The 27,851-nt window shown below is 55.5% G+C and overlaps 2 protein-coding genes across 3 annotated transcripts in view; both read right to left on the bottom strand.

The window, feature by feature from the left end:
- Positions 1–1,185: 1,185 nt before the first annotated feature.
- CX3CL1 (C-X3-C motif chemokine ligand 1) overlaps positions 1,186–27,851 on the bottom strand; it is a 93,065-nt gene continuing 66,399 nt past the window's right edge. Inside the window, exons 2-5 of one of the 2 annotated variants that reach the window (XM_081274505.1) lie at positions 11,718–11,816; positions 7,818–7,853; positions 5,839–5,959; positions 1,186–4,003 (exon numbers count right to left, since the gene is read on the bottom strand). In XM_081274505.1, coding sequence (XP_081130631.1) covers positions 2,980–4,003; positions 5,839–5,959; positions 7,818–7,853; positions 11,718–11,787 — 1,251 coding nt within the window. In that variant the 5' untranslated portion in view covers positions 11,788–11,816 and the 3' untranslated portion in view covers positions 1,186–2,979. The remainder of the gene's footprint in view (positions 4,004–5,838; positions 5,960–7,817; positions 7,854–11,717; positions 11,817–27,851) is intronic. The other variant, XM_081274506.1, reaches the window with a different exon arrangement.
- CCL22 (C-C motif chemokine ligand 22) lies at positions 18,151–23,472 on the bottom strand. Its single transcript, XM_081274666.1, has 3 exons — positions 23,380–23,472; positions 22,388–22,511; positions 18,151–19,751 (listed from the first exon to the last, which is right to left on the bottom strand). Exons 1-3 carry the CDS (start codon positions 23,450–23,452, stop codon positions 19,667–19,669), a joined length of 282 nt encoding a protein of 93 aa, XP_081130792.1. The 5' UTR covers positions 23,453–23,472; the 3' UTR covers positions 18,151–19,666.

The raw sequence follows: 27,851 nt of genomic DNA, 5'->3' as shown, positions 1-27,851 counted from the left end.
GCTGGGGATGTGGCTCAAGCGGTAGCGCGCTCGCCTGGCATGCGTGCGGCCCGGGTTCGATCCTCGGCACCACATACCAACAAAGATGTTGTGTCCGCGGAGAACTAAAAAATAAATATTAAAAATTCTCTCACTCTCTCTTTTTTAAAAAAAAGAGAAGTCAGCTTTAGGAAAAAAAAAGAACAACAAGAGAAAAGAGACAGTCAGTGGTAACTGAAGCACCCAAGGAGAGGGGGTGGTCTCACCCTGGCCTGCCCCACCTGCGGCCCCTGCCCACTGCCCCTCTGGGGGACTGTGGGCCTGTGAGGCCAGATCTTCTATGACACTGAGAAGATATAGGAAAGGAGTCCCATCCCCGTGAGCATTTCTGATTTTTAAATGTTGCCTCTGATTTTTAAAAATACCATGAGGCATTGAATCAAAAATGTTATTAATGGTAGGATGTCCTGATATCTAATTAACTAATGAAGCTATGATGAGCCATTGATTGCAAAGCAAATTCCAATTCCCAACCTGTCACCGTGGGAAAAAACATGCTTCTTAGAATCCGTGAAATACTGTCTGTCAACAGGCTGGACTTGACCTGGGGCAGCTGAGGGGCCACTAGGAGGCTCACATCCGTGGACTCCTAGGTCCTTTGAGATGTTCTAACCCTCATTAATCTTTGTTTTAATCAGGAATGAACCAAGGTAGTAAAGGGGAAAACGTAGCCCAGTTTGCTTCATGAGTCACCCGGTCACTGACGGTGATAACAGGGTCCCTGGGGTGGTGGCTCAGGGGGCCTGGGGTAGGGCTTCATAGAGGATTCTGAGTCTTACCAGACAGAAGACATCTCACATCCTTTTTTTTTTTTTTTTTAATGTGGTGCTGGGGATCAAACCCAGTGCCTCATGCATGCTAGGCAAGCGCTCCACCACCGAGTCACAACCCCAGCCCTCACATGCACTTTTAAACAGGCCCAGAGAGGTAAAGACGCTGGCCCAGCATCACACAGCTGGCGGAATAGACCCGGCCAGAGCCCAGCCCTCCTTAAGCTGCATCCCCAGTACCCCTTCTCCCTCCTGCTAGTTGTAAAAGTTCCCGTCCCCTGCTCCAGGCTGGAGACAGGGCTTCCCAGGCCCATACAGGGCGAGGCCTGTCCCTGTTCCACCCCCCTGGGGCCTGCCCCAGAGAAACCACCCTTATTTGATTCACAAGACTTTTGAGTTTTATTAATAAAATACAAAATGGCACAGACATTGGTAATGAGGGTCAAAAAGCAAAAGATCAATCAACTCCTTCAAGATCCTTCCCAGAGTGTCTCTGTGCATGTCCTGCCAAGGGGACCTCGTCCAGCAGCCTTCTTACACAGGAGGGATGTCCCAACAAGAAGCCAGCGCAGAGTGCGCCCCACCCTGCCCTCTGAGCCCTCAGGAGTCCCCACCTGAGGGCAAGGCCCACCTGAGGGGCGAGGCCCACTGGGCCAGGCTCCTGAAAGCCGGGGGAAGGGCAGATGGCCCAGCTGGGTTGACTTCCTCTGAGCAGCCACCAGGTGCAGCCCAGCCCTGCAGAGGCTCCTCAGTAGAGAGCAAAGGTCAGTCTTGGGGAGGGGTGAACTGCCACAGGGGCCCTAGAGGCCCAGGTCTGCAGGTCCAGCCGGACAGCTCACCTCCAGGCCTGCCAGGATCTCCAGCAGCCCAAAAGGGAACCCAGGACTTTGTGGTCACAATCACCCTCCCTCGCCCCTCTCCCCCAGGGCACAGTCCCTTCCAGAGCTAAACACAGGACTCCTGGAGGTCCTCACGGGAATTCCTGGCCCTGCCTGCAGCGGAGCCAGGTGAGGGACAGCACCCAGGGAGCTGGGCTCTCCAGGAGAGAGGGAGGCGGGAGGGAGCCTGGGAGTGTGCGCCACAGGGAGCCACCCTGCACATGCCCTCAGGTCACACCCAGAGAACGCTCTGGACTTTCCCTGGCACCTTCCACAGACTGCTTGGCCCCTCTTGGGCGGGTGGGGGCTGACATCCCCCCCAACATACACGGGTCCTCCTGTCAGCGCAGAGCCTGGACAAGGAGGGGCTTCCTCTGTTCCTACAGGTCCCCCAGGCCAGCGCCCACTTGGGGACCCACAGCACAGGACCTGAACTATCAAACGGCCCTTTGCAGGTCCCCCGGGAGTCAGGAGTGGCAGAGACCCTCTAAGTGCTCTGCGGACGAGGCTCAGGCAGCATTGAGGGGCTGGGGAGAGGGTCTCGCAGAAGTCTGGGAGTCAGCAGTACAGCCATGGCATGGACCCCGATCCCCGCTTCCTTTTGCTGGGTGGGTGGGTGGGTGGAATGGACCCCAGCCACCAACTCAAAGTTCCTTCACTGCACAGAGGAGACCCAGGAGGAAAAACATCCATGCCACTAAATGACCTCAGCTCCCTCCCCACGGTGCCAGGGGCTTCTCCCAGATCAGGTCTGGGGACACCACACGAGCCTCATGCAAGAAAGACACGGCCCCTGTTGCGGGGTGGGCTCTGTACAAGGGACAGGGAGAGATAGCACCGCAGCTGGCCGGGGTGACTGGCAAGTGCAGCAGGGCCAAGAGACACAGAGGTCTGGGGAGGGGACCGAGGGCCTGGCCTGTCACTCATCTTGAGATGGGAGGAGGGCAGTCCTCACAGGGAGGGTCAGAGGGGGCTGGGCGTTCAATAAATAATTGTTCACTGGGGGCTGGGACAGCGTCCAAGGGAACCTCTAACCAGCCAGCAGCAGAGGAGGGTTCTCGGGTTTGGGTGAGTTGGAGGCCGCTCCTTCTGTCCCTCATAGGTTGACAGTGGTCAAGGGTGGCCTCCCGGGACCACACCTGGGGGCGCCGAGCAGCTTGCACCAGGAGATCCCGCCTCCCAGGCTCCATCATCCCAGCTCAGGCCAGGCCCTGGGGTGAGGGTGGGAATGAGGATGGGGGTCCCCAGGCAGCTGTCTGAATCAAACAACGGGACACGGGCAGGTGGCCAGCTCACACTGGCACCAGGACATAGGAGTTACTGCCACAGCTCCGGGGGACATAGCGAAGGCCTTCCACCATCTCTCCCGCCATCTTGCGGGGGCAGCCCTGGAGGCTTTGGTAGGCAAACATGGCCACCCCCAGGCAGAAGAGGAGGCCGAGGAAGGCCAGCAGCCCCACTGCCTGCCTTCGGGTGGCTTCCTGGGGGCCAGAGAAAGTAGTGTTAAGGACAGCCTTATTACTCAAACTCTGGGGATTACTGGTGGTATGGATGGGCTCCTTAGTTTTGGGGGCCCAGCTGCCTGAAGCCACTGGCTCCTGACTAGGGGTCCCTTCGGAAGAGACAGGAACCACAGGAGCATGGGTCATCTTTCCAGGCCCCGAGTCCTGGGACGCACCCCAGGGTGTTGAAACAGGACTCATCTCCTCAGGCCCTGGAGAGGTCTCTGGACTAGGGGTCTGTCCCTTGCCCGATGTGGGCTGGCCTTTAGACAGGGTGGTCTCCTCGAGGGCTGGGTATGACATGTCGGGGGTCTGGGTGGAGGGGGGCTCCGTGGAGAGGACCTGGGTGGAGTGGGTCTCAGAGTGGGCCTTTATGATCCGGAGGCCAGGCCCAGTTTGGCTCTGCTGGGCAACAGTGGTGGAGGCCACAGCTGTCCTGATCATTGGCTCAGTGCTCCCTGGCCCAGCGGAAGGCCTTTCCTCTGGAGCCTTTGACGTCGGGGTGGACCTGTACCCTGAGGAGTCCGTCGTCCCCACTGGCAGCTTTGGGGAAGTCCCCATGGACCTCTGGGCCTCCTGAGAAGAAGTCGTCACCTCCAAACTATTGCCTTCCCCTGTGGCTTCAGGCTCAGAGAATGCAGGATGGGACTGTCCCTCGGTGGTGGCTGGGGTGATCGTGGGCTCTGAGCCAATTTGCTTCTCAAATATGCCGCCATTTTGAGTCTGAACCGAGCGGTTTAGATGCTTCATTGCTTCTTGGACCCATTTCTCCTTTGGGTCGGCACAGAAATATTTGTGCCTTTTGGTCTCCAAGCTACAAGGGAGGAAGACAGGGACCCGGTGATGCCCAGAGACCAAGAGAGCCGGGGACGTGGGAGTGGGCGCTGCCCGGGCCCAGCAGGCCAGCAGACTCCATCCTGGCTCCCCAGCCCGAGGGCCCCGGGCTCACGCCCCTGGCCCACCAAACCTCACCAGGGCCTGGAGACAGAAATGCCCAGCAGCAGGAGTGGGGCTGACCTAGGCCCCAGAAAAATCCTGTTGGAAGACATTCTCTTTCTAAACCAGGGAAGTCCTAGGCGAAAGGGGCCAGGTTGGTGGCCCTACTTCTTATATTGTTTAAAAAAAAAAATAAAAGGTAAAACTTAAAAAAAAAAAAAGCAAAAAACAAAGTTATGTAAAAGGAGTACCCGGAGTAGGAAGTCAGGAAAAGCTGAAAATGTCACCCACGCTAATGATCCTGCCGTCACCCTGGAGGCAGGGGCTCTCCCTGATTGGGAGGGAATGTCACCGCTATTTTTTGAAGTCAGGTGTGTGATAAGGAAGCTCCGTGGTGGGGACTCTCACTCTGGAAAAGACCCCATGCCTCAAAGCCCTGTTGTTCCTCTCCCCCCATTTCATGGCTGCCACTACCCACCAGACCCCTCCCCCTCCTCATGTGTGCTCAGGCTGAAGGCCTTCTGGGAGCCCGTGGGGTCCTGAGTGTCTTCCAGCTCTGCAGTTTCCTCTGAAGCTCTGTGCAGCTGGACCACCCCCTGAGTCTAAAGCGTGGAGCAGCCTGGGGCTCTTGCTCCGTGCCATGGTCTGTGTCCTTCCTACCCGGCTGGCAACCCAGATGCCAGGATCATCCCCATTTTCCAGATGAGGAAACCGGGGCTCAGATGAGCCCAGCCCTGGTGTTCTGAGAAGCCAGAGAAGTCCAGGAAACCGGGGTGATCCTCACCATGATCCCCTCCCGCAATTCCCCTTTACCTAGAAAACAGAAATAATCATTTGGGGGCATCTGGCAGAAGTGATCTTTGACCAGCGAGCAGAGAGGTCAGGCAGGAGCATGTGCCACACCTTGAGCCTTGCAGGAGCTGCATGGCCGAGGGCAGGAAGCTCTGAACTTCCTTGAGCAGAACCTGGACAACAGATGGCCACTGGCCATTTCCTGTCCCTGGCCTGCGGTCTGGTTGAGGCTGCTTGAGGACCCAAAAGAGAGCCCTGTGGAAGGGTCTCAGAGCTGAGCAGCTAGGCAGTTACCTACAGGGGCACTGGGGTGGGGGGCAGTAAGTGACCAGGATGGCCAGGGAGAGAACGGATCAGCTTGACCCCTTCCCAAGTCCCGCAGGGCCCTGTTCCCTCATCCACCAAATGGCCATAATGATCCTTGTGGGGTCCAGGCATCCTGCCAAGCCATGAATTACATTGTCTCTTTCATCTTCATCTTACCGAGGAGGAAGCCAAGGGTTGGGGTTAAGCAGTGTGACCAGGCCACCAGGCCAGTCACAGGCGAGGGCAGGACTTGTGCCCAGTCTATTGGGGCCTAGTGTGCACTGTAGGGATGCCGCGCGTTCCTTCCCTCAAGACCCAGCAGGTTGGGGGCTGTGGACTACACGCTGCAGCCCAGGAGCAATGAGCCCTGGGTGGCTGCCGCAGGCCACAAGCCACAGCCCTGCCCCTTGGCCACCCTGGGCCATTCAGGAAGCCACTCCCCACCTTGGTCAGGTGGCCCAGATATTACGGTCTGTGAGGTGGCCTGCAGCCCAGGAGCAAGGGGAGCATTTGCCGAGGCCTTTGGTGGGAGCCCAGGGTGAGGTGCGCAGGTGCAGATAGGGACCACCCGGAGGCCCGGGACCCACATGGGAGGGCTGTGAGGAGAGTACCTACACGACAGCGCGCCTGCCGCAGGACTCTGGGTTCTTCCAATAGCCGATGAGTAAATTCACGGGGATTGGTCGGGTCATCGTGTTGCACGTGATGTTGCATTTCGTCACACCGTGGTGCTGTCCTGTGTCAACGAGGCCTGGGTCAGCAGGACTACTCATGGCCTCTGGCTTCCCATCCCCAGGCCAGCCCGCCTCTGCCACACCACCTAAGCCAGAAACCCATCCCAGAGCTGGCTTTTGAGGCACTGGACTCAGCCCCCGCCTCCTGATGTCACTAGGCCTGAGTTTTATGACACATAGGGACAACTGTAGCACCCACCTGCTAAGGCTGTGGTAAGGGCTAGGGGAAGTAAATTCTTGTTTACAAAGCTCTTTTTATCTAGCCAGGCGCGGTGGTGCATGCCTGTAATCCCAGCAGCTGGAAGGCTGAGGCAGGAGGATCACAAGTTCAAAGCCAGCCTCAGCAAAAGAGAGCTGCTAAGCAACTTAGTGAGACCCTGTCTCTGAATAATATACAAACCAGGGCTGGGGATGTGGCTCAGGGGTTGAGTGCCCCTGAGTTTAATCCCTCAAAACACCCCCTCCCTCAAAAAAAAAAAAACCCAAAATAAAAACTTGCTATGTGCCAGATAAAAAGAACTTTGTAATTTTTTTGAGAGGGGGGGTTGAAATCAGGGGCACTGGACCACTGAGCCACATCCCCAGCCCTATTTTGTATTTTATTTAGAGACAAGGTCTCGTCTTACTGGGTCGCCTGGTGCCTCGCCCTTGCTGAGGCTGGCTTTGAACTTAGCCTCGTGAGCTGCTGGGATTACAGGCCTGTGCCACCATGCCCGTCAGATAACATACTTTTTAAACATGCAGGTAACAGGTGCCTTCTAAGAAGGTGGGGTCTGCTGAATAGGTGCCCTTTTGTTTTGTAGAATGAGTTCTAGAGAAGAAAAGAGGCATCCGGAGTCCCAAGAGCAAGAAGAGGAAGGGGGAGAGAAGGAACTAGAAGGGCAGGCATGGCAGAGGTGCAGATAGGGCGGGCAGGGGTGCAGATGGTGCGTGGCAAGAGGAAACAGAGTGGAACCCCAGGAGCGGTGGGGTAACTAAACCCAGTCATCTGATAGAAACATTGAAATTGTCTGCACTGCATTCTGCCTTTCCCACTCTCCTAATCTCCAGCAGAATTTTGTCTGTTTGGTAGAAGCTCAGGGAAAATGGGTGTCAAAATGGGGAGGAGCTTGAGTCTCAGATCTGGGTCAAGGTTATGTCCAGCAGCAGCAAAGACCCCGGAGAGTTTTACAAACATCTAGAACCTTCCAGGGCAGTGGAGTGGAGAGACAGGCCTGATATGAGCTAGCTCTTCAGGGCTGGTTCCTCGGTTCCACCAAAACACGGCCTGCTCACGCACTTACACACAGTGGACGTGCGCGTGCGCACACCACACACACACAACACACACACACTCTCTCTCTTCCTAGAATCTGCTGCCTCCTCGCCCCGTTACTCCCCTTAGCCTTGGCCCAGGCCACCTGCGGGAGGGTGGGCAGAGCCTGCAGCTCTGGGCTGGGTCACCAAAGGGGCAGCACTTCCAGGAATAGCCCCTTCCTGGGACAGACAGGAGGGGCTGCTCTACTCTGCAAGGAGACAGGATGTGAAAGTGACCGTGCAGAGTTGTCACCCTCCTTTTTCCCCAGTGGGACCTCAGAATGACTCAGCAGCAGCCTCTTAGGGTCTCTTGAGGGGAGCAGGCAGAAGCCCCTGAACTGGTGTGGTAGGTGTCGTCCTGGGGAAGCCCCAGAAAAACCGTGTCCCTGAGTGACACAAGACAAGCAGGGCAGCAGGTGGGAGGGGAGCCCCCTCATCCAGGATGGGGAAGCCACCGAGGACTCCGTCTAGGAAAAGCCACACAGACACTCTGCCCCAAAGCCCATACCTTCCTCCACGGGCCAGCAGGACATTCGGTCCCACCAGGATGGCTGGGTTACTAACCTGGGGGAGGCCTTTCACTTCCGGGGGCTGAAGTTTCTACAAATAGAGATAATGCCACCAGTCACCCAGCCAGCCCCCTACTAACTGTCCACTGAGTATCAGGACAGCAGGGAGCTTGTCTGTCTTGGTGTCACAGTTTTTCGCAGCATCAAGCCCAAGGTGGGAACTCAATATTCACAGAATGAACTGATGTCTCCATCTACCTATCTCTCTTTTATGTTCCCACCTACTATCCACTCATCCCTCCCCCCTTCCACTCTGCCACCCACTCATCCCTCCCTCACCCACCCACCCACCCATCTATCCACCCACCCTCTATCTTCCCTCTCCTGTCAATCTCCTGCTCAGCCCCACCCACCTATCTACCTGCCACTCATTCCCCATTCATCCAACTGCCCGCCCCCCACTCACCCACCTACCACCTGTCCATGCTCAGCTTCCCTTCATCTCACCCTCCCACCTGCTCTCTACGGTCCATCCTCCTCCCCAGCCATTCACCCTTCCTTCCTCCATCCCTCCATCCTCCCTCCCCCATCCGGAGGCAGCCGACACTTGCTCCAATTTTTTGAGGATATACAAATTTTTGGGGGTCCTGTTCTCCTGAACCCTGGTAGGCTCTTTCCCCACAGGTGCTGGGACTGAAGACAGCACCTCAGTTCCAATAAATGGGACTGACACCAAATCACCATATGTACCCAGTTAACCACAAAGTTTGGTTCCTTCCCCTCCCCAGACCCTGTGCTGGGTGCTAGGAGGCACGGGGAGGGAGGGTAAACAAGGCCAGTCTCATCCTCAGAAGGCTGCTAGGCTGATGGACAGGTGAACACACACAAGAAAACAAAAACAGTTGGGTTTTTGTGTGTGTGTTGTTGTTGTTGAGCACCTACTGTGTGTCAGACCCTATATGCAGCACATACACGTTTGCACTCGTTAATTCCTAACATCCCTGCAAAGGAATATTCTATCCCCGTTTTCCAGATGCAGAAGCTGAGAACCAGAGGTTAGACCACTTGCCCAAGGCCACACAGCTGCTCAGTGGGGAGCTGATTTTCCACTCAGTCCCCAGACATTCCAGTATTCTAGGTTGCCATGGGCGCCTGGTAGAAACACCATGTTCCAGAACATACCACAGACATACTGGGGTTGACAGAAAGGAGAGACCACTTCCAATTGCAGGAGATCAGGGAGGCTCCCTGGAAGAAGCCCTCCAGGCCTGCAAAGAGGCCTCTGAGGCGGCACGGTGTGGGTCCCTGGGCAAGGTGCTGAAGACAGGGCATGGGCCCTGGCTCAGCTGTGTGGCCTCCGTGGGTCTCTCAGAGCCTCAGTTTCCTTCTCTGTAAAATGGACGTGATAACCACAGCTTCACAGGCAGGGTGTGAGCAAGAGCAATTTTTTTAAGGTCTGAAGCATTCTGCCATTAGAGCAGGGTCTCTCAACAGCGACCCTACTGATATTTGGGAGCAGATGATTCTTTGTTGAGGAGGACTATCCCGTGAGCTTAGGATGTCACAGCACCCCTGGTCTCTGCCCACTAAACCTCAGTAGCACCCTGAACCACAAACATTGGGGCCTTTGGAATAACCAAAAGTGTCTCCAAGTTGGGCACAGTCGTGCACACCCAGAGACTTAGGAGGCAGAGGCAGGAGGATCACAAGTTTGAGGCCACCCTCAGCAACTTAGTGAGACCCTGTCTCAAAACAGAAAATAAAAACATAAAAAGGTCGAGGGATGTGACTCAGCAATAGAGCTCCCCTGGGTTCAATCTCCAGTAGCAAAAAGAAAAAAAAAAGTCTCCAGAAATTGCCAAATGTCCCTCCATCTCAGGTGCAAAACCATGATGAAGGACCATTACCCTGGCCCACTCCCCTATGGCTCTTCCTCAAAACTCCAAATGCACTGCTCAGGGACAGTTCCCTGCTAACAGGGTGACTCTATTTAACATGTCAACACCTTCTTCTCTCCTCTATTTTTTTTTAATCATAGTGTTTTTAATTTTTTTTAACCTTTTATTTTGCATATTGTCTGTCCGGTCCACTTACATTCCAGCACACTGGGGCTGGGACTTTTGACCCTTTCATTCACTGATGTGGTCCCAGCATCTAGAACGGTGCTCACCTAACCCGCATCCAATCCACATTTGTGCAATAAAGGGTAGAAATGCCAAAAGAAGTGCTTCGTACGTGGCATAGAAAAACCTGAACCAGCAGAGAACTAGAGGAATTTTTATTTAAGTTTGACAGGGACCTGGATCTGACACTCTGAATTTACCCTCCCCTGCCCACCCCCTCTACCCCCAACTGCTAAGCAGGGGGGCAGGACTATAGCTGCTTAAAACAGATTTTTTTCTCCTCTTTCTTGTCGGGACTTGAGTGGGAGTGAATGCGTCAGTGCTTGGTGAGAAAAATCCTCTGCTCCGACTTGCATCTGCAGGTTTGTTATATAAAGCGCAGAAGCTCCCCGCCTGACAGCCCTGCAAACCCACATTTGGGAACTGACGCAGCTGCCCTGCACCAGCCAGGCAGCAACCATGAATCCTGAGTCCCCTGCTGGGGGACCTCCAGGGTGGGCTGGGTTGAATGCCCAGTTTTATAGGAGAGGCTCAGAAAGGCTGAAAGGATGCCCAGCAATGTCAGTGACCAAGATCAGGGCAGGAATCGGCTGGTCTTTAAGCCCCAGGAGCCCCTGGGGTTCTCTTTCTATCCTAGCATAGAATTACCTACATCAGTTGAGTAAAAGTAATCCTCCTCCCTCTCCAAAATATCCTCATAGATACTGCAGCCTCGTTACCAAGGAGGCAATAGCTATTTTTAAAGGTGCAGTGGATAAGACCAGAGAAGAACAGACCCTACTCAGGGACACACAGCAAAGTGATAGCCGAGGAACTTCTTTCTGACTCCTCACCTTCCAATGCTCAATGTCCTCAAACACCTCAGGCTTCCAGGCCCAGCTCAGATAGCAGGAAGCCACAGCTGTAGGCTGCCACCACCCCCACCTACCTGCCCATGCACCCGCCTGTCCCCTGTCCCACTGTGGGGTTTGCTCCATGGAGATATCCTGGACCCAGGCCACAGGTTCTCTCTCATTCTTCCTAAGGCAGAGTCTCACCTTCTCTGAGCATTAACCTGCCAGACCGCTGGGGGGCCAACCTGGGGACAGGTGGCCCATGGAGGTGGTGCGCGCAGAGCTCCTGCATCAAGTCCCATAGGTCTTGGCCTCTGCAGTCCCCCTTGGTGCATCCTCAGGCCAGTTTTCAAACCTCTCTGGGCCTCTGTCTTACCCACATCAGGTAGGAGGGCTACACTTGGTCCTACCAGGTCCTGGGCTCCAGAAAGCAAGGGACTGGAGGTGACAGCGTAATCCAAGCTGTGCTTGGAGGAGTAGGCCATCTGGAGGGGGTCAACCCTGCTACAGACCACTAGAGCAACCAGCCCATCCGTGAGCAGCAGTGACCTTGACCTTCACTGACCCTGGTTCCCTTACTCCTGGGGCCCTTGACTTTGGGGCAGGAGCCAGCCTGGGACCAAACTGCAGGTGACATTTTAAACCTAAGTGGGAAAACCCAGTCCACTGTCAGCCAGGGCCCCCCACCTGCACCACAGGGGCCCCCTCGGGCTTCTCCTGGCCCCCACCCTCCCGGCATAGACACACCTGGAACCCTTGTGCCACCCGCACCCCTGTAGGCAGCGACGTTGCTCACAGGGCCAGGCAGGGACAGTCGCTGGAGGGTGGAAATCTGTCCCCAAGGAGGAGCAGCCCTGCATCCCGGCCAGGGAGGTGCCCAGCCCCCTCCGGCGCATCCCCTGGGCCTCCCCAGGCAGCGGCCAGGGGTCCTGGGGTCAAGTCCTGGCGCCAAACAGGGGCTGGCTCCCCCGCCCGCTAGCGAGGCCAGGCCCCACTCACCAGCCACTAGGATGGTCAGATGGCAGAGTGTGGCCAGGCTCAGCAGCCAGGCGAGAGGCGTCGGAGCCATGGCGGAGGCTGGCGAGGATCTGGGCCCGCGTTGGAGGAGCTCAGTGCTGTCCCTTCGCCGCTGGAGCTCCGTCGCTTTTTATAATGGGGCTCGGCTGCCTCCGCCCCCAGCCCCCGCAGGCGGCGGTGGGAGGGGAGAGGAAGGAGCCGGGGCTGGATTCCTCCGAGGTTGCCAGGGAACAGGCGGCCAGGGGCGGCAGGCAGGGTCCTGGCTGCTGCTGTGCTCCTATCCTCCTGTCCTCCTGTCCTTCTGTTCTGGCACCGAGCCACTGGACCCGGCCTGCCAGGGCTCAAAGGGCGTGTCTCCTCCCCTGCGCACAGGCCACCTCCCCTGGGAGGTAGCACAGGTCCTTGTCCTCCTTCCTAACTGGACAATCAGTGAAAGGATCGCAGGACAGGCGAATAGAGAGCCCCGCAGTCCACCTGGATGTCCCGGGCTCCCTTTTGGCCTGGGAGGTATCCCTCCCACACTGTGATGGGCCCTCAACCTCAAAACCCAAGCCCCAAATTGTGAGCTCTGGGAACCTGGCTCATCAGTCGTCTTCTGAGCTCAGCACAGGGTCAGGCAAACAGTAGGTGCTCCATGCAGTGTTTGCTGAATGAATGACCCAGTCCCACTTCAAATGGCCAGATGAGGAGGCTGAGGTCCAGAGAAGTGGCAGAAACATCCAGGTCTACAAAACATCAGGGTGGAGAACCCACCCCCGCACCCCCCAGCTGCCAGGGAGAAGAGGGGGCAGCCTGGGCCAGAGAAGAGGACTCTGGCCTCCCTGCCTCCTGCTCCTCAGCCTCCTTTCTTGCTTTGTATCCATCTCCTGCTCTGTCCCCTGCCAGTCTGTGGAAATGCCCTGCCAACCCTGCCCGGTGACTCCTTAACTCTGTAGAGGTCCTGGAGAGGTCCTGCCTTCTTTGGGACTTCTAGTCTTGGTCTTGGAGTAAGTCTGGTTAGTCTCCTGGGGGCTGGACTTCCTGGCTCTGGACTTGTAGGTGTCCTCTCCATGAAACTGGCAGGATCAGCAGGCAGGGGATTGAGGCCCACCTCAGCGCAGCCTTCTCTGGAGGCAGGGCAGTAGGAGCCTGGCCCAGCCTCAGGCCGCAGGGGATTGTGTGGAGCTGGTTCTCTCTGGGCAGACAGCCAGAGGGAAAGCCAGTTTGTCTAGGAGCCAGTGTCCCAGGCTGGTACAGGTTGGGCTGGGCAGAGTGACCACGGCTCGCTCCGTGGCCAGGGAGACTCGCTCTGTCTTCAGTCACCTCCACCCAGGCACAGATGGACACTCTGGGGTGTGAGGCCGAGAGGCTGGACACTCCTTAATTGGGGGAGCCCCCTTGGTAGAGGTCAAATGTCCACTGGCGCCCAGAGAACCTGCCCCAGGCCTTGCAGATAAGAGATCCAGGAACCTCACCTTCGCACCTTCCAACTCCTCATTCTATAGCTGGAGAAACTGGTCCCAGAGAGGGTGATAAAAACGGAGATGCTCTGCCATGTGAGAGCAGGAAGGATGAGGAGGGGGAGGAATGGGGGAAGGAGAAGAAAGCAGAAGGAGAAGGCGGTGAGGAAGGTGGAAGGAAGTGAGGGAGGAAAGAGAAGGGGAGGCATCCCGGGAAGCCCGGCCTCATAAAGGACCAGGAATAGAGGCCCTTGTTCCTCTGGCCCCAGAGTAGGCCCCAGGCTGCGGGGGTGGGTAGCCCAGTGATACAGCACTTGCAGGTCCTGCAGGGCCCTTGGGTTGATGCCCAGCACTGGGGAGACAGGAGTGGTTACAGAGTGAGGGCTTTGGGATTAGCTGCTGGGGCCCGGGCACTATTTCTGTGTGATATTCTCAGTACCCTGCCCTATTCAGACAAATCACATGGACTCTAAGCCAGCCACTTTTTTTGGAGGGGGTACTGGGGATTGAACTCAGGGGCACTCGACCACTAAGCCCCATCCCCAGCCCTATTTTGTATTTTATTTAGAGACAGGGTCTCATTGAGTTGCTTAGCACCTCACCATTGCTTAGGCTGGCTTTGAACTCCAAATCCTTCAGTCTCAGCCTCCCCAGCCGCTGGGACGACAGGTGTGTGCCACCACACTGGGCTTCCAGGCACTATTTTAAGAGCTTTCCCCGAGACTGGGGTGTTGCTCAGTGGTACAGCGCTTGCCTAGCATGCATGGGGCCTAGGTCTGAGGCCCAGCACCAGAATCACTGTTTTTATGTGATCATCCCAACAAACCCAAAGTATAAGCAAAAACATCGCTCTCAGAGTCCGTTTTGTGGAAGGGAAACTGAGGCATGTGCTGAAGGTAAGACACTTCCCAAAGATCATCAGTAGGAAGTGGAGGAGTCTGGGTTTGCCCCAGCTGGCTGGCTCCAGGGTGTGGGCTCCAAACCTCAAGGTTGCCCCACCTGCCTCCGGCCCCACTGTGAGGGCCCAAGTGGGTTTAGATCTCTAAGGTGCCGAGACACAAAACTGCAGGAGCTGTTAGTGTTTGTTGTTAGTGTGGGGAACTGTCATGGGATGGGGACCCAGAGATAAAAACACTGAAGTCCTTGTCCCCAAGGGCTCAGCCCAGTGGGAGGAAGAAGGCCTCGGGAGCACTAAGGCTGTGGGGCTGGGGCAGGGGAACAAGAAAGGAGGGAGAGAGGGGGGGGGGGGACGGTTCAATCCAAAACTGAGCAGAGGTTAAGCTTTATCCAATCAACATCTGGTTTGGAAAATTTCAAACAATGCACAGGAAGGAATGGTACAAAGCACTTTTGTATTTCCACCACTGAGACTCAATGGTGAGGTTCTTCCATATCTGCTTCATCTTTATTTATTTATTTTATTTTTTTGGCTAAATTATTGCAGAGTGGACGGGATGACTGCTCCACACTGAGCCCCTGAATATGTCAGCTCGCATCTCCTAGAACAAAAGCACGGCATGATGCTATTATTCCGCCTCACATTAACAATGACTTGTGGATGTCATCTTACACCCAGTTCAAATTCCAATTTCTCCAGTTACTACTAGAATGGTTTTAGAGGGTTTTTTTTTTTCCTTTTCTTTTTGGATTGGTGATTGAATCCAAGGGTACTTTACCAATGAGCTATATTCCCAGTTTTATTTACTCTATTTGTTTTTAAATTTTAAGACCAGGTTTTGCTAAGTTGCTAAGGCTGGCCTTGAATTTTTAATCCTCCTGTCCCAGCCTCCTCAAGTTGCTAGGATTACAGATAGGTGCCACCATGAGGGCTGGAAAGTATATTTTATACCTTCTTCTCCTTCCCTCCTTCATCTTCCCTTCCTCCCTTCCGTCCTTCCCTTCTTGCTTTTATTTTTTGAATGAGGATCCAGTTGAAATTCATGTGTTACATATGATTATTTCTTTTTAGATCACCTGCACGTTTTTATGATCTTTTTTATTGTTATTGTTATTGTTATTCTTTTGGTACTGGGGATTGAATCCAGGGGCGCTCAACGACTGAGCCGCATCCCAGCCCTTTTTATATTTTGAGACAGGGTCTCACTAAATTCCTTAGGGCCTCCCTAAGGATCCTTTAGGATCCTTTGAACTTGCGATCCTCCTGCCTCAGCCTCCAGAGCCACTGGGATTATAGGTGTTGACCTTTTGAAGAGTCAAGACCACTTTTTAAAAAAAGTTCTCATTCTTAATTCATCTGGTTATTTCCCGTGAGTCATCTAATGTGTTCCTTTATCCTATGCATTTCCTGTAAACTAGGAGTTAGATCTGCAGGCTGATCAGGCACCGGAGACGTGGTCCTGCCAACAATCTACCGGGAGTAATGCGGCGCACTCCGCGTGGTGCCCCCAGGGGGCGCCCGCGAGCAGGCGGCGCCGCTGTTCTGGGGCTCCCCGAGGTTGAGGGGTGGCTGGGGCCGGGTGGGGGAGGAGGATTCCCCTGCGAGTTGCAAGCGAGCTGGGGCCTGGAGTGCGGTGCGCACAGAGGCAGGATCTTGACAGAGAGAAAATCCTAACCGAGGTGGACCCATTCGGGGCCTGTGAGTAATCGGACGCCACTGGCTCCCTGAAGGGAGTTGTGGGGGGCCCGCGGCTGCCCCAGACTGCGGAGGGTCTTGGAGCTGAGAGAAGGGGGGCTGGGAAGGCTTCCAGCTGAGGGTAACCAGGGTAACAACTGGGCAGGTGGACGATCCCAGGCTGCCGCAGGGGGCTTCTTCTGGAGGGGCCAGGGGTGTTGGGGGCGGAGGTGTCCCTGTGCACACACATCGCCAGGCTGCAGGTGGTTGGGACCCCATCTGGGTGCCCCCAGAGAGCTGGTGCTGTGACTGTGACACAGGAGGGGGTCCCCAGCCCCGAAGCAGACTGTGGAGAGGAGGGTGGGGAGCCCGGGGTGCTCCTGCAGGGCCCAAGGAGAAAGAAGGCTGGGGCCCCCACACCATCTCCAGGGGCTGGGAAGAGCGCATCCAAACCATCCTAACCATTGTAAGTGTGCCTTTTGGTGGCAGCGAGTGGCTTCACACTGTTGCACTACTACCTCCACAAGTCACCTCCAGACGTTTTTCATCTTTACAAACCGAGACTCTAACATACTAAACATCGACTCCCATGCTCACCTCCCTGACTCACAGCTGTCCCAGGTTGCCACCGTTTTACCTTCCGCCTCTGGGATCTTGACTACTCTAAAAAACCCCTTCAAAAGAAACAACTCGAGTCATTTTGTGACTGGCTTATTTCACTTAATGTAATGTCCTCCAGGTTCATCCAGGTGTCACATGTATCAGACTTCCCTCCCTTGGGGGTCGAGTGGTATTCCATTGGATGGATACATCCTGTGTTTATTGGCTCATGTGCTGATGGACACTTGGCTGTTTACACTTTTGGACTATTACCAAGGGTGCTGCACATGAACGGAAAGTTCACATATCTCTTTGACACTCTGCTCTCTTTTTCTTTTTTCTTTCTTTCTTTCTTTTTTTTTTTTTTTTTTTTTTGGTAGACCTATCCAGAAGTGCAATTGCTGGATCATATAATTCTATTTAATTAAAAAAAAAAACTGCAGCTGCAACATTTTCTATTTCCCACCACCAGCATGAAAGAGTGCCAATTTCTCAACACCTTCCCCAACACTTGTCCCTGTCTGGGTCTTTCATTTGTTTTTGCAGTGCTGGGGTTTGCCTAGGACCTCAGGCATGATAGGCATGTCCTTGACCACTGAGCTACATCCCCAGCCCTTTGTGATTTTGAAAGGCTGGTCTCAAACTTTGGAACCCTCCTGCCTCAGCCTCCACAGTAGCTTTTTTGTTGGCTGGTTTGATAGTAGCCATCCTGATGGGTGTGCAGTGGTATGTCATTGTGGTTTGATTTGTATTTCCCAATGATTGGTGGCATTGAGTATCTTTCATGTATTTGTTTGTTTTGGTCTTGGGGATTGAACTCAGGGGCAGTCGACCATGGAGCCCCATCCCCAGCCCTATTTTGTATTTTATTTAGAGACAGGGTCTCACTGAGTTGCTGAGTATCTTCTTTGGAGAAAGGTCCATTCAAGTCCCCCACTTTGTTACTGGGCTCTCCTTGCCTTCCTGTCTCATTGGATTTTGACAGTCACATGAACTGACATAGACTTTTCTGTCCCTTGTTCACGAGACAGACTGAAGCTCAGAGGGGCACAGCACCTTGCTCCAGCTGCCCAGCCAGGGAGAGTTCCTATATTTGTCAGAATCCACAATATGTGCCCTTCCAGATGCTTCTTTCTGGCAAGTGCTCTGGGTGTCTGGGGCTGCTGCCCTGGAAATTGCATTGTGAGAGGCAGATATGGGGACAAAGAACACTTGTGGCCAGATGTCCACAGAACCGCTGCTTATGCTCGGGAAATAATGAAGGCATCCAAGGGCAGAAGGCTTCTTTGTTGTCTCAGGAGAGTGAATGAGCTGTATCCCGAGCTCCAGGGAAGGGCCAGGTCCATGGACAGCCGAGGACCCCCAAGGAGTCCAGCACCCAGTGAGCCCCGGACCCGCTTCCTCCTCCTCCTGGACACACAGCTGGCCGTTTCCCAGCATCCCTTGCGGTCAGGAAGGCTAAGGCTGGGTGGTTGAATGACTGTGCTGCTTCAGTCTCTCCACTTGGGGACTAAGTAAATGGCCTCTTCAAATCCTCCTAACAGCGGGTCCCAGTGTGGGCTGGGTGGTGGGGCTCTGGGGAAATGTCTGGGCCTCCTTGTTGGCCCCTGAGTGCTGCCCCTCAGCCCTGTTTCCCCTCCCTGGGGACCTTGACAAGTCCTCTCATATCTCAGTGTCAAGACTTCCCAGTGGGAGAGAGGGGGACTCCGTGCACCATCTTGCGGGAACAGCAAACACCAAAAGCCACAGCAAACACTATTTAAGAGGATTTATTTTCCAGAAAGTCTGGGCAGCAGAGGGGGTGGGCAGCAAGGAAGGGGACCCCAGGGCAGGTGAGGGCTCTGCTCACAGGCAGCAGGCAGGTGAGCAGGGCCTGTGGCAGGCGGATGACCCCGGGCTCCGGGAAGGACAGAGGCCCTGAGAGACGCAGCAACGCGGCTGGCAAACCATCCCTCCCTGCACACTGACCCTGAGCCCTTCACAGCCCCCTGAGGCGGCTCTTCTCCTCCTCCCTCCTCAGGTGAGGCCTAGAGAGGGGCACCCATCTCCTCAGGGGTCACACAGTTCCAATCGCCCACTGAGTCCCTCCGAAAAGGACTCCCCCCACCTGTGACACTGCTGTCCCCGGGGAGGTACAGGTAAGTCCCGAGTCCCAGTTCTTAGCCTGACCCCCACCACCTGCAGACGGACTCCTTCATGTCACTGTAAACCCCCCCACAGCTGCCCCACCACGCCAGCCGCCTCTCAGGCCAGGACCTTGTCCCCTCCCACCCAATTCCTGAAATCCCCCTATTCTTTCATTTCCTCTTAAGTAGTTACATTCTTTTCACATATAAATAACTGGAGCTTATAATACCAAGTCAGGTAGACGTTGACACCACAGCATGAATTCGGTTATCAGCTATTTAGGGAAGGAGGAGGGAGGTGGCGTGGGGTGGAGCTGGGGCCTGAGTGCTGGATGTCAGAGGGCCACCAAGTCTGAGGGAAGAAAAAGAGCAAGAAGCCCAAGCCGCGCTGGGCAGGCACCTCAGCGGCAGAGCGCTTGCCTAGTTCAATCCCCAGAGCCAAAAAAAGAAAAAATAATTAAAATTAAAACTAAGATTTTTTTTTTTAAAAAAAGACCCAGTAGATAGCAAAAATTTGGTGCAGGGGGATGAATTTGGGCAAATTTGGGAATTCATATTTGACACAGCTGTCCCCTTTCTAGTGACCTGTGTCTGTGTTGAAGGATTACATCCTTTTGGTGAAAGATGGAGGGACATTATTCTTGTTGATTCAGCCTGTGGCCCCTTGCTACTCTTGGATTCAGGCCCAGGGCCTGGAGGCCAGCAGACAGAGTAACACAGATGGGGACCTTGGCCTAACCAGGAGGGCCGGACAGCAGGCAGCCCCAGATCCCGAGCAGACTGAGGTTGAGTCTGTTGGGGACCAGGAAAGTCACAGAATGAAACTCCATCGTGGCCTGCCGAAGCAAGCAAGGCCTCAGAGGGACATGCCCAGGGGTACAAATGAGGGGCTGGGACGGGAGGCGGGAGACTGCAGCTCAGTGTGCAGGAGGGGAGGGGACGAGGCTGGAGACCAGCAGACCTGGAGGCTGGGAGCAGGTCCAGGAGCTTGGAAGCCATGAGGAGCCAGGGCAGAGACTGCCCCAGGGGAGGAGAGGTGACCAGGAGGCCTGGCTGAGGGGACAGCTGCTGGGACGGAGCTCAGGGAATGCGGAGTCGCTGGCACAGGCTTCTGTTTGGCAGCTGCCATGATGGCGGAGAGGGAGGGCTCGCGGAGCCTTCCGAAAGCCAAGGCCGTGGTCATCCGGGACCTTCTCACTCTTGTAACTTCTGAATGATCCTCTTCACCCAGGGCAGTTTGGGGTTGGCACAGATCTCCCGGTCCCTGATGGTTTGCAAGCTGGAGGGAGGAGATGCCAGGGAGACGCGTGGTAGCATTAGCATCCAGCACACACACTCCAGGACCTTAGCATTTATGGCCCACCTACTGTATGCAAACCACATTTCTCAAGAAGAGGAGGGGAGCAGGAAGGGCTTTCAGGATCCTCCGCTCCTCAGTCCCCAGCCTTGACTGCCTGGTCAGGACATGCTCCACCCCCAGAGCCCCAGAGGGTTGGGTGGTGGACTTTGGAGCCAGCCTCTCTGAGTTCAGCTCTAGCCTGGCCACTTGTTAGCAAGTCGCTTAACTTCCCTGAGCCTCAGTTTCCACAGGTGTAAGATGGGGATGATAATCATAGTGTAAACTTGATGAAAATTTGATGAGTTAATGCAAACTCGAGTACTCAAAAAATTACACACTGAAGTGCTGCAGCACATAGTAGGTGCTATATAGTTACGCCAGGAGCTGGCATGATTTTTTTACACTGATTTTCTTTGTTTTTGGCAAGGGGCGGGGTACCAGGGATTGAACTCAGGGCACTCGGCCACTGAGCCACATCCCCAGCCCTATTTTGTATTTTATTTAGAGACAGGGTCTCACTGAGTGGCTTAGTGCCTCACTGTTGCTGAGTCTGGCTTTGAACTCATGATCCTCCTGTCTCAGCCTCCTGAGCCACTGGGGGATTTACAGTTGTGAGCCAAGGTGCCCCCACCTACATGGATTTTCTTAATTCTCACAATAACCTGTTGAGGCCCTATTATTCAACCCATTTTACAGAAACTGAAGAAACTGAAGTCACTGGACATAGTGGCACATGCCTATAATCCCAGTGACTTGGGAGGCTGAGGCAGGAAAATCACAGGTTTGAAGCCAGCCTTAGCTCCTTAGCAAGGCCCTAAGAAATTTAGTGAGATCCTGCCTCAAAATAGAAAATTAAAAAGGCTGGGGATGTGGCTCAGTGGTTAAGTACCCTTGGGTTCAATCCTCTGTACCATAAAAAAAAAAAAAGAAAAAAGAAAAAGAAAGAAACAAGAAACTGAGGTCTACGGAGGTAAAGCAACTGGCTGCACCATGATCGCGAAGCTGGGACTCCCCTGGCCCTCTGAGAGGCCGGAGGCTCAGGGAGGAGAGGTGGGCTCTGGCCCAGGATCACACAATAAGTGTGACCTCGGCTCTTGCCTCCCCACTTCAGCAAACACGTGGGCCCTGGCCCTGGAGCAGATATCGACAGGGGTGGGCTCACGGCTGGCTGGTGGTGGGAGCCATGTCCCTGCCCAGGATTCCCTTCCTGCCTCTCAAGACCCTGCCCAGGAGTTCTTGGTCCCCTCACCCCCTGGCCTGCCCCACTGCACAGACAACTGAATAGAGAAAGACTAAAGAAGGCAACAATGCCCACCCGGGCCCCATGGGCGGCCCGCCCAGCCACTGTGGTCCGTGAGCAAGACCCGGCTCCTCCCTGAGCCTCCATCTCCCCATTTGTCAAGCCACATTCTCTCTAGAGCCCCAGCTGGCTCAGAACCCAAGGATCACATGTGTGCCCTCTTTTACTGAGCACCTACTACATGCCGGGCAATGAGCTTTACACCTCCCACAGGCTGTCACTGTGCCCTGTGATGCTCAAGGGGCCACTTAGCTCCTTTGTGCCATCTCCTCACCCATGGAAAGGGAGGGGTTCCAGGATACATGAGTCCATATGTGTTCGATGGACACAGGTCATTCCTTCCCCTGTACTGACAGGCAACAGAGGCCCGGAAGGGGAATGTGAAACCCTGGGAAGGCTTCCTGCTCAGGCCTTCATTGTCCCCACCTGCGACCCCCCCTAAGAGCTGGAGTCAGCAGTGGGGAGGAGAAAGATGGGAGGGGGCTGGTGATGGAGCCCCAAGGGGGTCCTGAGCCCCAGCCCAGCTCGACTGCGTGTGAGATGTGGAGGCCACAGATCTGGGGAGCGGGAAGCCGTCAGGGGGCTACCACTGAAACAGGGGTCTCCCAGCCAGGTGGGGGCCAAGGGAAAGGCAGCCAAGAGCAGAGAACAGGACTCTCAGGAGAAAGGCAGCACAAGGCCCCGGGGTCCTAGCACACTGGAGCTGGGCCTTCCCTCTAGGAGCCGGCCTCTCCATCCGGAAAATGGGAACAGTGGAAGCTTCTGGAATGAAGGCTGTGAGGACCAAGGGAGTTGACATGGGCCAGCTCAGGCAAGGCTGGGTATGGGAAGCGCTTCACAAGTGCTAGCTCTTAATGTTGTTGTGCTGATCAAAATGGGCGTCCTCAAATAGCTCCCAGGGGACTGGGGAGACTGGGATGCTTCTGATGGCAGCGGCTCCAAGCCATGGTCACCTGTGCCCAGGACTGTTCCCTAGAGCTATCAGCCAGTAGCCGCCTACTGCCTATGCTGCCGTGCCCATGCCCGGGCGGCACCCCGTGCATCCTCAGACTCTGGCATGCATAGTACAATGTCCTATAATATTTGTCGAATGATCACATTATTTTTATTTTCGGAACACGCCAACCTGGGGTGAGCCATCTCTTCCAGCCAACTCTTTCAACTGGCATCCAGAGGCCCGGCTGCATTCCTCCAGCCCCGAGTCCGCCCCACCCACTTACATCTGGGCTACCTGGGCTATCCCCTCCAAGGCCCTGTGGCCCCACTCTCTACTCACACGACACCCGGCCTGCGGCAGGAGTCTGAGGTCCAGTAGAAACTCTTCACCAGACGCTGGGGCAGCGGGAGGCGGATGTAGTCCCGGCAGCAGATGCTGTCTTCCACGTTGGCGCCATAGGGGCCTGGGACAGGGATGCCCAGGGGTGAGCAAGGTGGAGCACAGAGAGGTCACCCTGGGCCCCAGCCCCTGGCCCAGGCCCCTCCAGGGAAGAGATTCTGCTCTCATGTGGAAGGATGGTGTCCAGAAGATTCTAGGCCTTCAAAAACCCTAGCCTCTGAGGAGCCATGAGGGCCCCGGACCTACACTCTGGAGTGGGTAGCTCAGGGGGTGGGATGAGAGCTGCTGAGCAGAGACAAGAGCCCCAGCTTCCCGGTGGGTCTCAGCCACTCTGAGCCAGAAGGATCCTGGGACTTGCTATCAGGGTGAGGCCTGCGGACCAGCAGCTTCGGCTGACAAGTGGGTTGGTAATGGTCCCCGCTTCATGGGCCTTCTGTGCTGGGGAAGCTCTGAGGACACTCAACACTATGAGCAGTGACATGGTGGCTGTCTGACTCTACCTGACTCGGAGCAGGGAGCCCATGTGTGGTGAAGGAAGCCTGGACCCCCTTATTGAGGGCAGGTGCCAGAGAAACTGGGTGGTGGGAACAGGACCCACTTTCCCAGCTGTCCCTGCTCTGCCTTTTCCTACTCAGGTCAGGCCCTCGGGGGCTCTGCATCCACACCCCAAAGGCCCTGTGTTCCAGGGACGGGGGAATCCCTGGGTCTTGTCCACCACAACCCCCCAACCTAGCGGAGACAGCTCTAGATGCCAAGCCTTTAGATTACCCATTTAACAGCTGTGTAAACTGAGACCCAGGAGAGCCCTGCGACCAACCCAAAGCCAGAGGACCAACAGCGGGCTGGGCTCTTCTGCCCTCAGCGCAGTGCCCTCTCCAGGAGCCGGGCCTGGGCTGGCCTCTGGGGGGAACCCTCCTGCTGCCCAGTCTCACCTGCATCCGTTGCCTGTAGAGCCACAGAGAGGACGATGAGGGCCACCAGGAGCGGAGCCTGCAGGCTGGCCATGCTCTGTGCTGTGAGTGCCGGCTCAGGCGTCCGCAGTCACCAGGGGACAGGAGGACCTGGTATTTAAGCCATCCCTCCACCCACCAGGCTCAGACACCTCTTAGTCACCCGTGAGCCCAGAGCCTCTGACATTCAGATCTTGAAAGGAGAAGTCCTCACTTCCTCCCAAGGAGATTCTGTGACGGGGAACCACTCGGTGGGGGGACCCCCACCCCGTCCAACTCCGGGCCTCCAGAGATTTACAAAATCCCCCTTGAGCCAGGCCTCCGGGCCCCTCCCTCTCGGGGTCTGCTTTCCGAGGGGCCTTGTCCCTGCAGGTCTCAGGGGCTGGTCTCCCAGGAGCGGGTGGGGAGGTGTTTCCATGACCTGTGTCCCTCAGTGGGTGACGTGACAAGCCCTCTCCCGGAGCTGAGGTCCGTCTCCGGCTTGACCCACGTCACCCACTTCTCTTGGAGGGGAGTGGCCCATGAGCCCCTGGGGTTGGTCTCTGCCCCTTCCTAGCCTTCTGGGGCTTCTCCCTAAGTCCCCACCTGGGCCACCTAGAGCTTGTGGGCCACTCATGAGTCTTTAAGGAGTTTCCACACCCCCACCTTGCTGGTTCTCCTTCTTACCCTCCTCCTCACCGGACACCATGACCACTGGTTCTACTTCCTCACCTCCCCCGATCTCTGTCCCCACTGCCCCTGCCCCACTGAGGTCACCTCCACCTCAGTCTTGGACAGCGTCCCCTCCATCCCTTCCCCACATGGCAGCAGCCACAGTGCGTGACCCAGACGAGCTTGACACCCCTCTCCCTGCTTCAAACCCTGCTGTGCTCCCCGTGGACTTGAGCAGGGCCAGGCCCCTAGCCTGACGGCCCAGGCCTCCTTTCCTGACCTGCTCCCGTGGCCTCCCGCCCTGCGGGTCACACCACGCTCCTCACAGTTCCTCAAAGAGGTCTGCAGCCTGCCCCGGCGCGATTCCACTTTCCACTCCTCCACCGCACAGACTCCAAGTCATGCGTCAGGAGCGGATGAAGAGGTCACCTCCTTGGTGAGCCACCCCCTCAGGGCGTTCCACTGTCCCAGGGACCCCAGCCCACTGGGCCAGGTTCTGTCTTTCTCAGGTTCCTCAGAAGCCAAACCCCAAGTGCTCTGAGGGCTGGTGTCCCCTTTCTTGCTGTCCCTAGTCCCCTCCAAGGGCCAGGCTCAGGTGGAGCTCAGAAATTGAGGCTCAGAGCAAGAGAGGACTTGTCCGAAATGACCCAGCCTCACAGCACCTGAGCCAGGCCTGCACCTCAAGACTCAGGGTCCCGTGGGCCGGGGACCCATCTCCGACTCGATCGTTCCTTCATTTCACAAGTGGTCATTGAACCCTGGGTGGAGCAATGGTCCCCTAAAAAGAGCCACGTCCTAAACCCTCGATCTGTGAATGTGTCACCTTACGTGTTGAAAAGGACTTTGCAGGTATGGTTAAGCTGAAGATCTTAAAATAGGGAGATGTCCTGGGTCATTCAAGTGACCAGGTAATCCCAGGGTCATCCCAAGAGAGGGCAGTGGCCAGTGTCAGAAGAGGAAACAAGGTGACAGGGCAGGGACCAAACGGTGCAGGACTGTGGAGCCAGGCAAGCAGGGACCTGGAGGAGCTGGAAAGGGTGAGGAACCGGAGGGTACCCAGAGCCACCGGGGAGCACGGCCCTGGCCACGCCTTGAGTAGTCCAATGAGACAGAGTTAAGACGTCAGCTTCCTGAGCTGCACCGTTGTACACTCCTGTGGTTTGTGGTGATTTGTTAAAGCAGCGAGGAGGAACTAACACAAGCACCTACTATGTGCCCGGTGTGCTGCCAAGAGTTGGGGAAAGCAGAGTTCCCTGCGTCTGTGGCGTTTGCCTCTGAGACAGACAACAGGCAAATAATACCAGACAAGGGCCTGTCCCTGTGATGAATGCCACCAAGACAACAGGAAAGGGGAGAAGAGGCAGACCAGGGGGAGCAGCTGTGGGCAGCAGCTGTGGACAGGGAAGGCCTCAGGAGGGAGTGACGTTCCAGGTTCCAGCCAAGACCCAGAAAACAGGGTGGAGCCTTCCAGGGAGAAAACACAAGTGCAAAGGCCCTGTGGTGGTTGGGACGGGGTGGGTGTGGGGGTAAGAGCTGGGGAGAGTGCTGGCCCAGCAGGGTGGCCAGAGGGGAGAGGCTGACAGGCAGGTCAGGCAGAGGGCCCATGAGCCTCCTGAAAGGACTCAACACAACGGGCACAGCCCTGCCTTGGGGGGCTCTTGGCCAAGGGCACTACACCAGCCTCGTCATAAAGGGACAATGTCTGATTCCACGGCGGTCAAGTCACTAGAGTGGTCACATCCATAAATCCAGAAGGTGGGAGGGTGGTTGCCAGGGGCTGTGGCGGGATCGGGGAGGGGCACTGGGAGTTAGTGTCTGATGGGACGGAGTCTCAGTTCTGGAGACAGATTGTGGTGATGGCTGCCAACTGTGAGAGCATACTTCATGTCACTGCGTTGCACAGTTGCGACGGTGAGCGTATGATATGTGTTTTTTTACCAATAAAGTGTCCCTCCAAATCCAGACAAGCCACTGGGACTAATGTTCAGTTAAATATATATATATATATGCTCTCAGGACTAACTTCCAGTTTCAAAAAGAAATACAGGAAGTAGAAGAAGATAAATGACCCAATAAGGAAACAATCAGACAGAGGGGCCTTCAGACCTCTGCGGGGCCACTTCCCAGGGCCAGCAAGAAGATAACGCCATTTAAAAGACAATGTTAAGTGGCCAGGACATTTAGTGTCAGTCTCTAGGGACGTAAGGGACATAGCAGCCATATGCAGTATGTGGACCTGGGTTGAATTCTAGGTTTTATTGTTGTTTTTTTTGTTTTGTTTTGTTTTTTGGTACCAGGGATTGAACCCAGGGGCGCTGAACCACTGAGCCACATCCCCAGCCTTTTTTGAATTTTATTTAGAGACAGGGTCTCACCAAGTGGCTCACGGCCTTGCTACGTTGCTGAGGCTTTGAACTTGAGATCCTCCTGCCTCAGCCTCCCTGGCCACTGGGATTATAGGTGTGCACCACCGCACCCGACAGGACTTCTAGTTTTGAAAACCAGCTATAAGAGACCTTTAGAGAACATCCGGGGAACCTGAATGTAGCCTGGGTGTGGGGTGACAGTAGGGTTTGTTGTTGATCTCCCTGGGTGCATGAAGACTTCGTGGGTTGCAGGAGAAAGGTCCCATTCTTAGGAGATAGGTATTGAAGGAAGTATCTGGAGATGAAGGTCATGATGTCCTTAATTTCAAAGAGTTCAGGGGAAAATGCGTGTGTGCAGTGTGTATGCAGACGAGGGTGTAGGGGTATACAAATATGCATGTACGTGCACTTGTTTTTGTCAAATGCACACACACAGAGATATGCACTGATATCTATGTAGCATGTGTGTGTGTGTGTGTGTGTGTGTGTGTGTGTGTGTGTGTGCTTGGCTGTGTGCATAAGGGTGAGAAAGTCCCAGGGAGAGAAAGGTGAGACAAAGCAAAAATGGCAAAATGCACCATGGTGACAAGGGTACAGCCTGGTGGCAAATGTCCTGGGGATGGTTGAACTACTTACAGTTCTTCCTGGACATTTCAAATGTCATGAAGAAACCTGCTATGCTGCCCAGGCTGGTGTCAAACTCCTGCTTCAGCCAAGAAATATTTGAAGCGGAGCCATCCTGTGAGCACAGAGCTGTCACTGGAGGATGGAGTGACAGAATTGGTGCTGGTTTTTCCTCTGAAGTTGGGGTTTTCTTACAGGGGCCCTGCCAGGGCTGAGGCCCTGCATGGGTGGGCTGAGGGACCTCCTGGAGAGCACCTGGGTCCCCAGGGACTTGGCCGGGCCCCAGGTCCCTCCGGGCTCTGCAGCAGCGCCCCAGCCCCAGCCCCTTCCCTGTGGGCCTATGGCCTCTGCTCCCCGGCGCCCTTGGGCTCCCTAGGGCTGAAGAAGGGGTGGGCGCCCAGACAGGCCCAGGGACGGGCTGGTCTTCTAAAATACAAGGGGAGCCGGTTCCTCTCGGGCTGCAGGTGGGGAACCACTGAGGCACAGCTGGGGGCACGGATGACCGGGTGTTTTCTCTCCTCCTAGGAAGTGACAGAGCCTCACCCCGTGCTGCCTCCGTGTGTGCCTGTCTCCCAGACCCAATCCTCTGCCCCAGCCTTCCTTCTCCTCTTGTTTGAACTAACTTTCGTTTATTAAAAAAAAAAACAAAAACCAAAAAACAAAGCCAGGTCTCTGTACAGTGGCACCTGCTGTGGTCCCAGCTGCTCAGGAGGCCAAGGCAGGAGGATGGCCTGAGCCCAAGAGTCGAGGCCATCTGGGCAGCGGAGGGAGACCCCATCTCATAAACAAGCAAACAATAAAATACATAGAGGA

Source organism: Spermophilus citellus, assembly GCF_964194105.1.
Source record: "Spermophilus citellus genome assembly, chromosome: 18".
NCBI classification, from domain to species: Eukaryota; Metazoa; Chordata; class Mammalia; order Rodentia; family Sciuridae; genus Spermophilus; species Spermophilus citellus.
Note: the sequence above shows the minus strand (reverse complement) of the source record. Positions and strands in the feature narration are given on the sequence as shown.

Coding starts and splice junctions, on each gene's coding strand:
- CCL22 (XM_081274666.1), bottom strand. CDS start 23,452: ATGGCCAGCCTGCAGGCTCCGCTCCTGGTGGCCCTCATCGTCCTCTCT. Junction 22,512..23,379: donor TCTACAGGCAACGGATGCAG/GTGAGACTGGGC, acceptor TCCCTGTCCCAG/GCCCCTATGGCGCCAACGTG. Junction 19,752..22,387: donor TGCCGCAGGCCGGGTGTCGT/GTGAGTAGAGAG, acceptor TCCTCCCTCCAG/CTTGCAAACCATCAGGGACC.